We start from the raw sequence: 14,182 nt of genomic DNA, 5'->3' as shown, positions 1-14,182 counted from the left end.
TCTTTATATGTATTGGCTCATCGTTGGATTGATTGAGTCCGTGGATTTGATCCTACTAAAAATTTTTCTACGGATTTCCACATTTTTTTCTTCCCACGTGCCGTGCGAGCAAGGCATTCGAGTACACGAGAGGAGCTGGTAAACGCTCTCATCTTCGAATTGCTAGAATACTTTGTTGAACTGGAACATGGGGAGTGAATGATGCTTCAGTAACGTACAACTAAGAAGTCAGTCAGCTGCCCTACGTGTCTTATTTCGATTGCTCTTTTTTTTTTTTTGATGAAAACGGCAATTCATATAGCTCTAACTTGAGTACATCCAACCATATCAAAATAAAGTAAAGAGTGCAAGGTGGGAGGAATATCTCCTAACGATGTCCAAATGACCTTTCCGGAGTGCCGAGCGGCAAATGAGGCGATCCAGTCTGCTGCACTGTTCGCCTCCTGAAAAACATGTGAAGCCTGGAAAATGCTCAGCTCCTGAGCCAATCTCCAAATCTCACGGATGAGAAGATGATCATCTCTATATCTATCCACTCCCCGAATCCACTCTATCACTACAGAGGAGTCTCCCTCAAGGCATATGTGCTCAGCACGGAGTACCCGCCTCGCATAGTATATCCCCTCCCAGACTGCCCGTAGCTCCGCACCGACTACAGTAAATCCCGGCGCACGGCAACCACCGGCTGCTAGCAAACTGCCGAGATGGTCCCTGATAACAAAGCCAACTCCTCCTGACACCCCGTCCGCCGACATACTACCATCAAAGTTCACTTTGAGATGACCAAGGGGTGGAGGTACCCAAGAGACTAGGGCAAACCTGGGCGTTGTGACAGCAGAAAGATTACCCCAGGTGTCCCTGGCCATCTCAGAAGAGAAAGTAATGGCAGTAGTAGAAAGCACCCTGGCAAGATGCATGGCTCTGTCCACCACCATCCGCGGGGGTAACCGCCTGCCCTCAAATATACCCGCATTCCTGTCCAGCCAAATAGAATGAGCCAAATATGCCCACCGAATCCCGGCCTCGACAGTGCTAGGCCGCCACATGACCACTCTCAACCAATGAATCAAATCCTGTGTCAACTCGACTGAATGGGGCAGCAATGTGGACGATCGGCTCCAAATGCCCCTAGCTCTGGGGCACTGCAGAAGAACATGATCTATCGTCTCCTCAATCTCCGTAAACTCGTCACAACACTGAGTGATCCTCACCCCTCGCCGTGCTAATAAGCTCCTTGTCGGTAAGCAACCCTACGCTACCTTCCAGATGAAGAGCGCCACACGCGGATGAATCCGCATCCTCCAAATCCATCCTCCCTCTATCTGTCGGGCTGGCTCTCGGCTCAACAACATGTGAATGTCCCTGGCTCGCACCTGCGATCGCCCTGTCGGCATCCAGACTAATCTATCCACCCCTCCCTAGGCAAAAACAGGTAGGGTCAGGATCCTCTCTACCAACTGCTCCCCGAAAGCCTCCCTAATCAGCTTTCGGATGGACATCCTGGGCTGCTTCACATAAACGCGAGAACATCAATAATTAATTTGGCCGGGAGATCACGACGACGACAGCCTGGGAAGAAAGCAACTACTCTATTAGAGACGTGTTAAATACGTTTCTCATTTAATATTATTTTTTATTTTCAGTAAAAAATATAAAAAAATTTTTATTAAAAAATTAGGGATGTCAATTTAAGTTCTGATCCGTAAATTCAAATTGTGGACAAAGTAAATTTGGATATGATATAAATAAATTTAAATTATAAATAAGTCAAGCCGTTTAAACTTATTTATTAAATAAGTCGAATTCAATTTTAAATTTTTGACCTGTTAAATTCATTGATCCTTTTAATAATTGAGTCGGGTTATGATCCAACTCGTTTAATCTGTTTAATTTGTTTGAAACTTGCATAATCTGTTTCTGACTTATTTAACCCAACCAGCTTAATCTACTTAAATCTATTTAACTCATTAAAAATATGTCTAATCCATTTAACTTATTTAATAAATAGATTATGTGGGTCAGATCAGATTGCTTGTTTAATAAACAAATCAGATTAAGATTTGAAACTTTGAATGTTTAATAAGCAGGTTGGATTTGGGTTAATAAATTTTTTACCCGGCCTGCATCTTATCCAACTAATATCTGATCCAACCTGACCCGATTGCTATCCCTACATGCAGGCCGTCCAGGTCAAACCAAATCATCCGATTCATGCCGAGCCAAGATGGGATCCGTCTGGATTTACTGGTGATTGAAACAAATCGCACCAAAAGGAAGCGAGCCGCTGCAGAATCCAGCAGTTCATGTCGAACCGTGGGTAGATCCATTAAAACTAGTTGGTTTGAACCGTGTGGAGGAGTTCGAGAGACGGATCAAGCAACTGCAGCTTCACTGGGCAAAAGTAGACGGCGAGGTAGAGAAAGATTGCAGCGGAAATTGAAAAGGTGCAGGTGCTCGGCGTCGGAGATCGAGGGTGAGAGAAACGATTTTGATCCAATTGATCCCATGAGAATACATCATGGAGGTGAGAAGAGGATATCATGATCAATTTCTAGTGGAAAATCTTGATTAAGGTACCCCACTCATAACTTTTGATTCTGATTAAATAAAGCAAGTTTTAGTGCATGTCCTGATACTTGAGAGTGAAGAGACGATTTACTGCACTCTGAGAATCTATAACAAAGTTATTATCTTTTAGAAAATGAAACTATAAAAGTATAGTTTCTAGAATGGTTGCTTGCAGACACTGCATTATTTTAGGAATTTCAAAGTAAATTATGTTTTAAATGTCTGTAAATTAATTTTCTGATCGCATCCACACTCAGGTTTCAATTTTCTGATTATTGTATTTATGATATTATATGTTTATAACTGACTTTCTGCAAAACAGAAACTTCTGCGCTTTAGCATTATAGAAATAAATTTCTAAATATCAAATTATATATGCTATATTCTGCTATCCAAATTCTTCAGATTAAAATTACAGGAGCATGTTTTCACTTATCGTCCTTGTTAATCTCTTATGTGTGTATGAAAAGTTTGGTAAATTCTTGAATTAACTCATTGCTATTTGAAGTATGCTTTTAGAGAATGGAGGACTTTTGGATATTTAATGAATTATCTATAAATTTCTTATGCATACACATAAATTGGATCCAGCATGAAAAATAAATGAATCTAAAAACTCTAAAATATATTTTGGAGAAAAGAGAGATTTGTAAGGATTTCCAAAGTTGGGGCTTGCATCCAGTTTTGAAGCTACGTGCAACATTATTATCTAATCTGAGAGTTATTCGAAAAGGAATTTAAGACAGGCCATTCGAGTTGCATAAGTCGATGCCTCTTATTTCAGGAAAAACTAGGTATATATGACATGGTTCAAGTCTAACAACAGTACTATAAGCTTGGTCATCTATCACTGAAACAAAGATTCATTCTTCTTGAGTTGTTTCTCATGAGTATGCTCATAAATTATATATTCGATAAGATATCAGGTGGCCATGGTCCTAAAATGTGGGAAGTAGTCTGGATATCAGAACTTGCAAAATGAGAGCTAGAAGGCAAAATGTGGATACAAGATCTGATGTACTTTGAATTTCCCAGGATATTAAGATGCCATGTCACCACACAGTTGAGTTGCAGAACCGGTGCTTTATTTGACAAAGTTTTAGTTGACCTACGCTATACTTAAAATGTTTGATGAATCCAACAAATTTCATGTTATTTTGAGTTTTTCTTTTGGAACAAGTGGTTTAAGCTGAAACACATTTACTAACCTAATTGCATTTAATTTGTACGACAATTTTCAAACATCTTATATACTATATATTGTCGCTGAATTCCGAACCGAGGATGGAGCACTGCTTGGCTTACTTTGAGGTCAGTAAGAACCAAACTGAATAAGACGACCGAGGTGTAAAAGAACTGATCTCCTCCGGAGTTGATCTAAAAGAAATCCGCTTGCTGGAAAGATTTCGGCAGGAGACGCTCCGATGCCTAAGTCAGAATGTAAGGCAACATAGTAGAAGGAAAAAATTTTATAGAGTAAAATATCTGAATGAGCTTACATGAGGAACTCCGAGCCACTCCTTTATTTAGGATAGTATACCAATTCGTTACCTAATTTGGCATCTCATGCATTAATTGCAAAGTAATGGTTAGCTGCATATTTACAATATAAAACCGTCCCATGCGAGCAGCACACGGCGATAATTATGCAATCGTGCATTGACTATGGTGTTGCCGTAACTACTGACCTTAGCACATGCAGAGTGGCTCTTTAGTTTTTAGTGAAGTTGTTCATCTCGATGGCCAAAAAAAAAAAAAAAAAAAAAAGTCTGATTGAAATATCCAATATCTTTTTTATTATTAAAAATTAAAGAATTTATAGTAATTTTTTATTTTAAGATTAAAAGCCAGTTCTCGAGCTCCTCGCCAAAAGAAAAAACTTTTCCTTTTGATTTCTTTGTATTAATTAATGTGTCAATGCCTCCGAGGGTTATAACTATTGGCATTGAAGCTTGCATTTGTTATCTATGAGTTCATGAAAGGGATAGATGTTTTCGGTTAAGATTGATGTGATGCCTGTCAGGTAAACTTATGCTGACAAAAGGTCGGCGCCTCAATATAAAAGTTTGGGACGAGGCGGCAACTTATGGTACTCATTTAATCTCAAAGAAGGAAAGAAAAAAAAAAACATATTTAGTTAATTATGAAAAAGTTGGACATTTCAAAGTCACTAATGCTTAATTGTGTATCTAATTTTCTTACGGTATAAATTTATTATTTTTGGTACATCGGCAACACACACCGGGTGTGAGTCTAGCCAATGAAGTCAGAAAAAAGTAAAAAGTGCAAACGAGACAGCATAGAATCGTATCTATCACAAATAATACCTTTAGAATAATAAGCCATATAGGAAGCCATCCAGTCCACAGCACAGTTGGCCTCCTTGTACACAGGAGACGAGCATGATCCTAGATGCTACAAGAGCAGAGTGAGAGCCCCAAATTTTCTTAGCCAACCCAAGGGATGACAACGCAATGATGTCAAGGACCTCCACCGCATAAAATAAGACCCTATCTATTACCACTCTTGGGTGCACACCTCTATCCTCAAAGACTTGGTCGTTCTTATCCAGCCAGCAGTGGTAAGCCAGATAAGCCGCCCTAATCCCCTCCTCCAACCAGTCGGACCGCCGAGAGGACTCCGCTAGGAAGACCAAAAAAATTTTGATCGACGCCCACGCCCGGCACAAATCAGAAGAATATGAGGGGCACTCCTAAATCAGAGCAGCTCGCTGGCACCCGAACAGAACATGGAAGATAGACTCCTCCGCCTCCTGACAAACTCTGCAACCTGGGGCGAGACTCATACCCCTCCGAGCCAGCACTCCCCTGGCGGGCAGACAACCCCAGGCCACCTTCAAAACAAACAAAGCTACTCAAGAGTGGATACACAGCCGCCAGATCCACCCCCCCCCCCCCTCCCTCAATCTATCGTGCCGCAGACTTTCTGACCAGCCCAAGAAGATCTCGGATCCGCACCACTGACCTGCTAGTTTGGCCCCACAACCGCCGATCCTCCATCGCACCTGTCGGGAGCGACACTGCGAACACCGACTCAGCCAACTACTAGACAAACACCCGTCGCACAAGGTCCATATCCCATCCTCACTCACTTGGGACCAGTAGATCACAGACCATGTGCCCCCTCCAACCCTCCAAGGTTGAAGTAGGTGGGCCACCTGCTCAACAGTACGCCAGCCAGCCAGCAATCCCACAAAACATCCACTACACGCCCATCGTCAATCTCCAACTGAATCTCCAGTATCACCAAAGGAGCGCGGGAGCATATATCTCGCCATAAAAAGGAGCTGCATCGACCCACGTAGAAGACAGATGGATTCGTTGGGTCACCATACTTGGCCCTCATCAAGGAGCTCCAAGGGCTCGCGGGCTCCAGAATAAACCGAGCTACCAATTTGGTCGCAAAGACCTCCCACCGCTCAATCAAGGAGTGGATCCTCAATCCCCTGTATCTGGTCGGCTGGCAGATCGTGTCCCATGCAAGTAAATGGACGCTACTGCTGCCCCTGCCTCCGCTAAATGAAGTTCCTAAATCGACGCTCTAGACATCATAGTGTTGCAATGGGCACTAAGATGTTGGATAAAAGATAAATAGGGATCGAGCTAAGAACTGACCATACCAGCATGATCCTGCCCATCATAGACATAATGCCCGCCTGCCAGCCCTCAAGCCTCCTCCTGATGCTTTGCTTCAAGGAAGTGCACTCTCCCTTGCGTAAGCGTCGGCCTGTGATCGGGACCTCCAAATAGCTCAAGGTGCCCTCCTGCTTCCCAATCTCCAAGATCCCCATATGGCCACCTTCACTCCAGCCTAGGTCTTTGGACTGAAATATGTAGCGGATTTGGCCAAGTTGACCCGATTTGAAGAATTTGGGGATTGTGATCATAAGTTGATGAGATCCTCAATTTTTTCAAACTCCCCAACTCATTTCTTTCGTCCAACATGGTGTAACCAAATAGTCTTGTTTACAAGGTTTTTTGGATCTAAATTTTTCATCATACTTTCTCATGCCTCCGGTAATCATTCCAAAGTGCCGAGCCTGTTCACTAAATTAACCATTTAGAAATAAAAATTAAGAGCCTATTTGGATGATTGAGCTGAAAATTCTATTGAATTCAAGGTAAATCCTTTTTTTCCCTCTTTATGAGATTCGGCCGACCCACCCTATAGCTATACTAGGTATTTATGAATATAGGCCTATCCCAGGTTGTAATCCTAATGAATTTTGCTCGTCGTACTAGTCTAATTCACGAATCGAGTAGAATTTTCAGTCCAATCAATCAAATAAGCCCTAATTGTTGCCATGGAACCTAACCTTACAACTACCACAGGGCAGATGTGCCGAGAAAAAAAAATAATATATATATATATATATATATATATATATAGAGAGAGAGAGAGAGAGAGAGAGAGAGAGAGAGAGGAGAGGGGGGGGGGGGGGTATCGGTTCTATCTTGCTTGTTTTCTTTGTATACATCCATGCAGGGGCGGCCCAATACATTTGGGGGCCTAAGGCGAACTCAATGAAGGAGGCCTTTTTTTTATAATAATTTTTTTTAATATGTATAAAATGCTTAAAAAAATGATATAAAAATAGATTGTTGTCAAGTACATTATTTCAACAAAGATGCATGAATCTAACAAAAATAGACAAGAAGCCTCTTCAGTTTAATATAATTTTTGAATGGAAGCACGGAAAAGTAATTACTCTAAAAAAGAGCCCATGAAACTGATTAAATAAATTAGATAATGCTTGGCAATACTGCTTATGTACCTTTCTTATAAAAAAAAATGTGGATGTAGCTCAATGTTTTCCTCCACCAACAAAGGAAGAAGGAAAAAAAAAACACTGTAAAAGGCCAAAGCTTCCAAATTTCTCTTTGCCCTATTTCAAATTTCTCCTCATATAAGCCCATGGAAAAGAGTAACTTGGACAAATCATTGGCAACCAAAATTTTTAAAGAAGGGGTATACAAGAAAGTGATCTCAACATAGAGTCCGTCGATAAAAAATAATCCATAGAACAAAGCAAGGCAATTCAACAACCAGTTGATTGGCAACAAAAAACGATTAATGCACAAGAGAGACAGGTAGAGATGGAGAGGGAGGTAAGCTGTTGGTTTCTTACTTGGAAGAAGAATGGAGCGAGAGCTCTGCTGAGTCCTCCAACCTCGTTGGTGCAAACCCGGGGTCTGCCACCATCTCCTCCCACAATGCTTCTTTTCTCTTCATGGCGTCCACTAGCTTAAATCGAGCCTCCTCCCCCCGGTATCGGACCCACTCCACTCCAAACGCCTTCTCCAGCAACGGCCACAAAGTGCTTCCACTTGAACACATCCGCGTTGCTATAGTTGAAGGCCTCGTTCTTGGCATATGAATCAACCGCCGTCCAGATCTGCTGCTCGGCGATAAGGTCGGCATCGGAGGCATTGCTAAACCCCTCCCAAGCCACCCGGCCCCCTAGCCACAGGAGAGGAGCCCCCTCTTGGCGGAAAATGGCGGCGTAGACGCAGAGTGTCTCCACCAAATTCATGAGGCTCAATGGGGAGAAGCCGAAGATGGTTGTCGGCCGGTGGATCGACCACATCACGGTGCCCCTCCTCTTCACCACCTCCTCGAAGAGGATGTCCTCAAAGGTACATCAAAGGAACAAAGGAAGAAGACCAGAAGAGTCAATGGAGTTTCTCTTTCCTGGCTGCAAGCCTGCAACAGTGCGATGGGACCTCTGTTTTTCACTCTGTTTCCACGCTTTTCAGAATGTTTTCCATGTCTTTTCAGCCTCTGATGCCTATGGTGCGATGAGAAGTAGCCCCTGGTGCAATGGAGAGTAGCCCCTAGTGCGGCGGGAAGTAGCCGTAGCACTATAGCAGCGAAGTTTAAAATTTTCGCTTCGCTCTTCTTTGAGCCTATGCCTTGCGAGGCCTTCCTTTAGGCCGGGGCCTTAGGCGACCGCCTAGGTCGCCTAAGGGTCGGGCCGGCCCTGCATCCATGTATCTGGTTTTCTTTATCTCAATTAGCCTTTCTTCTTCCATGCGATCAATCTCAACGATAATTCCCTTTTCTCCTGCTCATTCCGATGCTTTGTGACCTTCATTAATCACTATGCGATGTACGAGCTGGAGCTTGACAAAGGATGAAGTCTAGATCCTACCAAAACTGAAGAGTGGAGGATAGCTGAGAAGGATCTTTCGTCATCCACAAGCCCTTCAAATATGATATCCAGCACACATTGCTTAGCAAAAGGTTAATTTATTTATTAGTGGTATTCTTAATTCAGGGCCTAAATGAGTCACTTATTTGATACAATGAAAATTTCCAGTTTTCCTTCCTGTATAAAGTTTTTCAGTTCTAGTTTAGTTTTGTTCTTCGGTTGTTCTATATTGTGTTAGTTGTACAAAACCATTATAAAGGCTCAACTTGGGTTCAAAGCGAAGTTGCTTTCTAACAAGTAATCTGTCCTCAGGTCAATTTTTAAATGCCAATTATGCTGGCATTGCAATTGGATCAAGATTTGATTTCTATGGTTATGGTTACCACAATTCTACAATCGGGGTTGCTTCAAATGCCTTGTGTACATACATACGTACATGCGTGCATGAAAAAAAACAGAGATAGATGCCGTATAGAAGCATAAACACTTACTTTTAAAACTGTGATGGTTCTATTATGAATGTTTTGGTATTAAACATTGAAATCAGGATGTACCAACGTAGATAGTTCAATTATCGTTTTGTTGTGTCAAATATTGAAATCAGAATATGTCGAAATAGGGGTCCAATTGTTACTAAAGGCTACTAATGTGTTCAAAAACTTTTTGTGTGCTAAAACAACAATCTGTTCTTTAGTTGACAAGAATTTTTTGAGTTGCTTCTACAGAGAACATCACCTTGCATGATTTACCAGACTGTGTAGATTGATGTTTTATTTGTGCTCAAGAGTATTGCAAAGTGAAATATGGACCACCAGCCTAATCCTTCTTCAATTTAGGCAAAACCTATGGACATTCTTTGATTGCATGCTAATTAGTTACATATACCATCTTTTCTAGCAAGACAACATGTACATATCATAAGTGTTTATTTTATCTGCTATCTTAATGCGTGACAAGTCTTGAAGGCCGTTGATGTCTTTATTAAGTGTTTATATTAATATTATTGACACATGTTGACGTGTGTCCGGGATCCACAAGCAGTCACCCTCTCCTTTTCTTATTCGTTGGGAGAGTCGGCTTTGTTTGGTGGGATGTCTCCTCTAAGGAGCAGCGTCCCCGAACTCCTCAGACGTCCATGCCATTTCCCCTGCTTCTGAAAGCGAGGCAAGGCAATGTTTCATGGACCCAGTCCCCTTTGGGGTGCATGCATGGATTGCCCCATAGAATTCTGTATCAAACTTCATGGCCTTTATCAGAAAGATGGACCGCAAGTGATGACGGCCATCGAGTACGATACAGTACACTGCAGCTCATTGCATGCACCATAGAGAATCCATGCTCTTTTTCATGAAAAGGATTGTGTTCGATCCCACTATACCATTAGGTACTCTGTTGATGTTATGGAAGACTCGTTTACGCCTGGTGAAGATCCAAATCAAGAAGCCCATCAATATCCATTGTAAACTCTCTGATGATCATGCAGATTCACTAGCTATGATTTTTTTTCTCTTTGGCGGAACAAGCAAGGGGTTTTCACAAAGGTGTAGGTGGTCCTGCAGGGCTGATAGCTTCAAGCTGTGTCCAAAAATGGAGACAGTCCGTATATCAAATCCCGCATGGCATCCCTCAAAACTCCCCTCCGTGCGACAACACATGGAACACAATCCAACGACATAATCTAGCTACATGACCCTGGCCAAATTTTTGCCTTCAAAGCCTCGCTAAGTTTTGGAAGACCGAGATTCCAACTCACTGTTAGTATTGCTGTAACTTATAGCTCAAACTTCTTGGTTGATGCAACCACTCATTTGTGTTCATCAAATGCGGACGAAGGCAATCTTATTTACTTTCATTAGCACTATACTCAGCCCCTGGTTAATTGATGATAAAAATATTCCCCAAGTCTCCTCATAATGCAAGGATTTTATCCAGGACAAGGGTGCATCCAAGAGTCTCCGAGTCATACAACCTTCCATGGTACGGCGCCTTTATTCATCAACCAGGAGTCAAACACCATAAGTTGATAAGCTTAAGGGAGTTTCTTTCTTTAACTTTGATAACGAGTGACAAACCAATGCATGTGGCTGTCGTAATCCAAATCCATGTAACTCCTAAGCATTCATTAAATATATATATATATATCCCATAGCAGAGGAAATCCCACAAAAACAACAATGCTTCACTTCTTCCTAGCGTTAATATGTTCTATGCTACAGAGGCATAATATATATATATATATATTGTTAAAGGATTGTCCTTTCCTTTCAACCTTTTCTTCTGAAGTTCCAGCCCTACCCCTATTTTTTCCCCTCTATTCCTCTGTAAACTTTCTTTTCTTCTGTGACTGTTCCCTTAACCCAAAAAAACGAGGAAGCAGTAGCAGCCCAAGGCCCGGGGTTGAACCCAAAAGGGCAACATAAAAAGCAAAAGAAAAAACACAAGCAACGAGACGCCGAACCCAAGAAGAAACGCTTGGAAGAGAGGAAAGGATGGCCTAGTGCTTCGTCGAGGAAGAGGAAGAGTTGGTGCTTCCCATCGCTGGGGACCAGAGATCAGCACCGTTGCTGCTTGCCACGTGTTCTGTGCAGGACACTGGGACGAGGCACAGCCCTCGGCTCCTTAGATCGTTCGTTCTCGTCTCCAGCTCTCTCCCCTCCTCCTCCTCCTCCATTGGAATTAAGTTCGAAAAAGAAAAGAAGATAATATAGAGACTGTTGATCAGTGAAAAAAAGAAAATAGACTAAGAGAGAGAGGGGGGAGAGAGAGAGGGACTTGGCCTTACATGCAGGTGACCAGAGGATGGCAGGCGTTGCAGGTACGGAGAGCTCAGAACCTGAGACAAAAGAACAGAAGGAAGAAAGAGAAGCATGTGAGAGGAATGGTAATTGATTGAGAGAGAGAGAGAGAGAGAGAGAGAGAGGGTGTGATGAACACATACGCACCTGGACTTGGTCGTGGAGGAACCGGATGTAACCAAGGGCTTCGTGAAGAACCGAGGCCGTATCCGACTGCGTTCCCAACAGTCAAAGTCAATCAGACCAGAAAATTTTGTACCAACTAGTTCTCACCTAGCTAGCTACCACCAGTATTCTAGTTATAATAAGAAATTACCATCTCTTGCATTCAATTTGAACTAAGAGGAAGAGAGAGGGATTCTACTAAGGATAATAGATTGACGATAGCATTCACCTTGCCAAATGGTGAAACCAATTGCTGCAATGCTATAATTCTCTCTCCTAGCTTCTCCTTCCTTACCTGATCACCTCTCACCACCATGAACATTTTATTAGTTAAAACAGATTTCACTATAGAATGAAACCCAAAAATCGTTAACAAAAAAAATCCACAGATAAAAAAAATTAAAGAGCAGACCTTGATCGAACCATGGCTAGAGGAACCCTCGGTCTTAGGCTTCTTACTCGTAACAGAAGCGTGGGTAGTAGTGTTATTAGCTGTGGTTGTCCTCCTTCCCGCTCCACCTCTACCAGCCTCAACTTTTTTCTGACAGATAAAGAGTTATTTGCCCACCATCAGCTATTCTTCACACTTCCAAAGCTAAAAAAACTAACCACCAAGGCAAAGAAGCAAAGCATACCTTTGATGACTTGGAGCTGGTGACGGTACCAGTGGTAGTGGTAGAAGGAGGAGAAGAGGAGAGCGAGGACAAAGAGGAATCACTCGATTTCTGGGCAATCCTATGAAGGGGAACGGCTTCCTCCTCATGCCCACCAAAATAGAGCATATAGGCCGTCGTAGAAGAAGAATAACAAGAAGAAGAAGACGATAGAGAAGAGGGTGGACCAAAAAGGTATCCCTCTTCCTCTCCTGAGCCCAACATCTCAATCAAGCTCCCCTCCTCCATCTCCTCCCCCCCGATCTCTTCCCCCTTGATCTCTTCCATCAACTCTAGAAGAAAAAAGACCTCTAAAATATAAAAACAAAGGAACCGTATGTTCTTTTAGCTCCCCCTCTCTCTCTCTCTCTCACACACACACACACACACACACAAACACACGCACAGAGAGACTTTTGCAGCACTGTGGACTCTGGAACAAACCGCTTTGGCCCCGGAAAGGGGGTGGGAGTTGGAAAGAGGAAAGGGAGGTGAGCTTTTTCCTTATCAATTCCTTCTTAATGCTTTGCTTGGCTCGTTGCTAGACTTCTTGGTCCTCGCATCGCCGCAGGTGGACGAAATGGACGGTGGGGATACGTTGCATGGCAATGGGCGGTTTGGAAGTTTTGTTGGCTAGTTGGTGAATTTATTATATAACAAAGCTTTGGGACCCAACTCGAGTACCAAAAGGACTGGTCGCTCAAACGCTCCCTTTTGTTGAACCAATGGCATGGAGCTCTTCTTTGGGCCCCATAGTAATGCTTGGTTTTACTCCGGGTTTAGCTTTGGATGCTTCAGGAGTGGCGTTGGGGTTGGTGTTCCTCCTTCCCCCAAGTCAAAACCGCCACCCCAGTCCTATAGAATTAGAAACCGTGCCCCAGTGTCTCATCTAACTACATGCTCATAGATTTATTTCTTATTTATTTCCAACCTTGTCTCGTTGTGGGTGGGGAAGCAGGAGACTGGTCTTTGTCACCGTGGGTGAGTGATTCAGCTCCATCACCTCCTTAATCAAATCATTCCTTCCCGGCCCGGGATTTGACGATAGGGGGCTAATGACCCATTAATTCACCGGATTATCAGCAACCATGATGATTAAGCATCATAATTGTAGGCCCCGATATCTGATTTAGTACTTGTATATTATTCGATCCTCATCCATTCCATGGTCTTTTAAAAACCTAATGTGGACGAGACATAATTGGATTAGTCTCCAAATAGCATATATTATACTCTAATAGATTTGATCAGATATGGTTATCTCCAATTAATTATAGTTATCCCGTGACTTCCTACACAAATCACGGAGTTGCTTGTCCCAATCTTAGTGTTGCTTATCACAACCATTAATTCATTTATTTGTAGTTTTAAAAATAAATATTACAAGAGAATATATTGTGAGATGCATACTCTTAGTATGTTTCCAGTCATCCGCTTCATTAATATACATTCCTGGGTGTATTGATGAATGTCAATTTGTAATGCTAATAAAATATGATAAATGCGCCTCTTGGAACCAATGCATTATCTTGTTTTCTTATTGGAGATGTTGAATGATAGAAGTTTATTTATTTAAACAAGTGTTTATAAAATTGTGGGTAGCAAATATTATAGGGCACATGAGAAGTGTGTAACATGCAGAAGCTTCAAATCCAACAAGCAAAATTACTGATAAAATGCAATTAGATGGTGCCGTAGAATTGGTGCACATATTAGTTGTATTCCACTAGGATGGGGTGCATGCATAATAAATGAATAAAAATCGATGTAGGCTTGAGAGAAGATACACACCCTATATAATTGTATTTATTTTTAATTTTTAAGTACTT

The 14,182-nt window shown here is 42.2% G+C and overlaps 1 protein-coding gene across 3 annotated transcripts; it reads right to left on the bottom strand.

Annotated features, from left to right (window-relative positions):
• Nucleotides 1-10,858: 10,858 nt before the first annotated feature.
• On the bottom strand, nt 10,859-12,846 carry LOC103699173 (uncharacterized). Of its 3 annotated transcripts, none has more exons than XM_008781226.3 (6): nt 12,336-12,846; nt 12,113-12,241; nt 11,930-11,995; nt 11,683-11,748; nt 11,523-11,573; nt 10,859-11,405 (listed from the first exon to the last, which is right to left on the bottom strand). In XM_008781226.3, exons 1-6 carry the CDS (start codon nt 12,639-12,641, stop codon nt 11,235-11,237), a joined length of 789 nt encoding a protein of 262 aa, XP_008779448.2. In that variant the 5' UTR covers nt 12,642-12,846; the 3' UTR covers nt 10,859-11,234. The 3 variants fall into 3 exon arrangements, with proteins under 3 accessions (XP_008779448.2, XP_017696525.2, XP_017696524.2); XM_017841036.4 differs by having other exon boundaries at nt 10,859-11,451; nt 12,336-12,791; XM_017841035.4 differs by having other exon boundaries at nt 10,859-11,402; nt 12,336-12,791.
• Between the last annotated feature and the right edge of the window lie 1,336 nt (nt 12,847-14,182).

The sequence above is a fragment of the Phoenix dactylifera genome, chromosome 1 (genome assembly GCF_051530095.1).
Source record: "Phoenix dactylifera cultivar Ajwa chromosome 1, Ajwa_hap1_PhDact_Kaust_v1.1, whole genome shotgun sequence".
NCBI classification, from domain to species: Eukaryota; Viridiplantae; Streptophyta; class Magnoliopsida; order Arecales; family Arecaceae; genus Phoenix; species Phoenix dactylifera.
This window is presented reverse-complemented; position numbering and strand designations above follow the sequence as displayed.

Coding starts and splice junctions, on each gene's coding strand:
- LOC103699173 (XM_008781226.3), bottom strand. CDS start 12,641: ATGGAAGAGATCAAGGGGGAAGAGATCGGGGGGGAGGAGATGGAGGAG. Junction 12,242..12,335: donor CCAGCTCCAAGTCATCAAAG/GTATGCTTTGCT, acceptor TTTATCTGTCAG/AAAAAAGTTGAGGCTGGTAG. Junction 11,749..11,929: donor TGGTTTCACCATTTGGCAAG/GTGAATGCTATC, acceptor TTGGGAACGCAG/TCGGATACGGCCTCGGTTCT.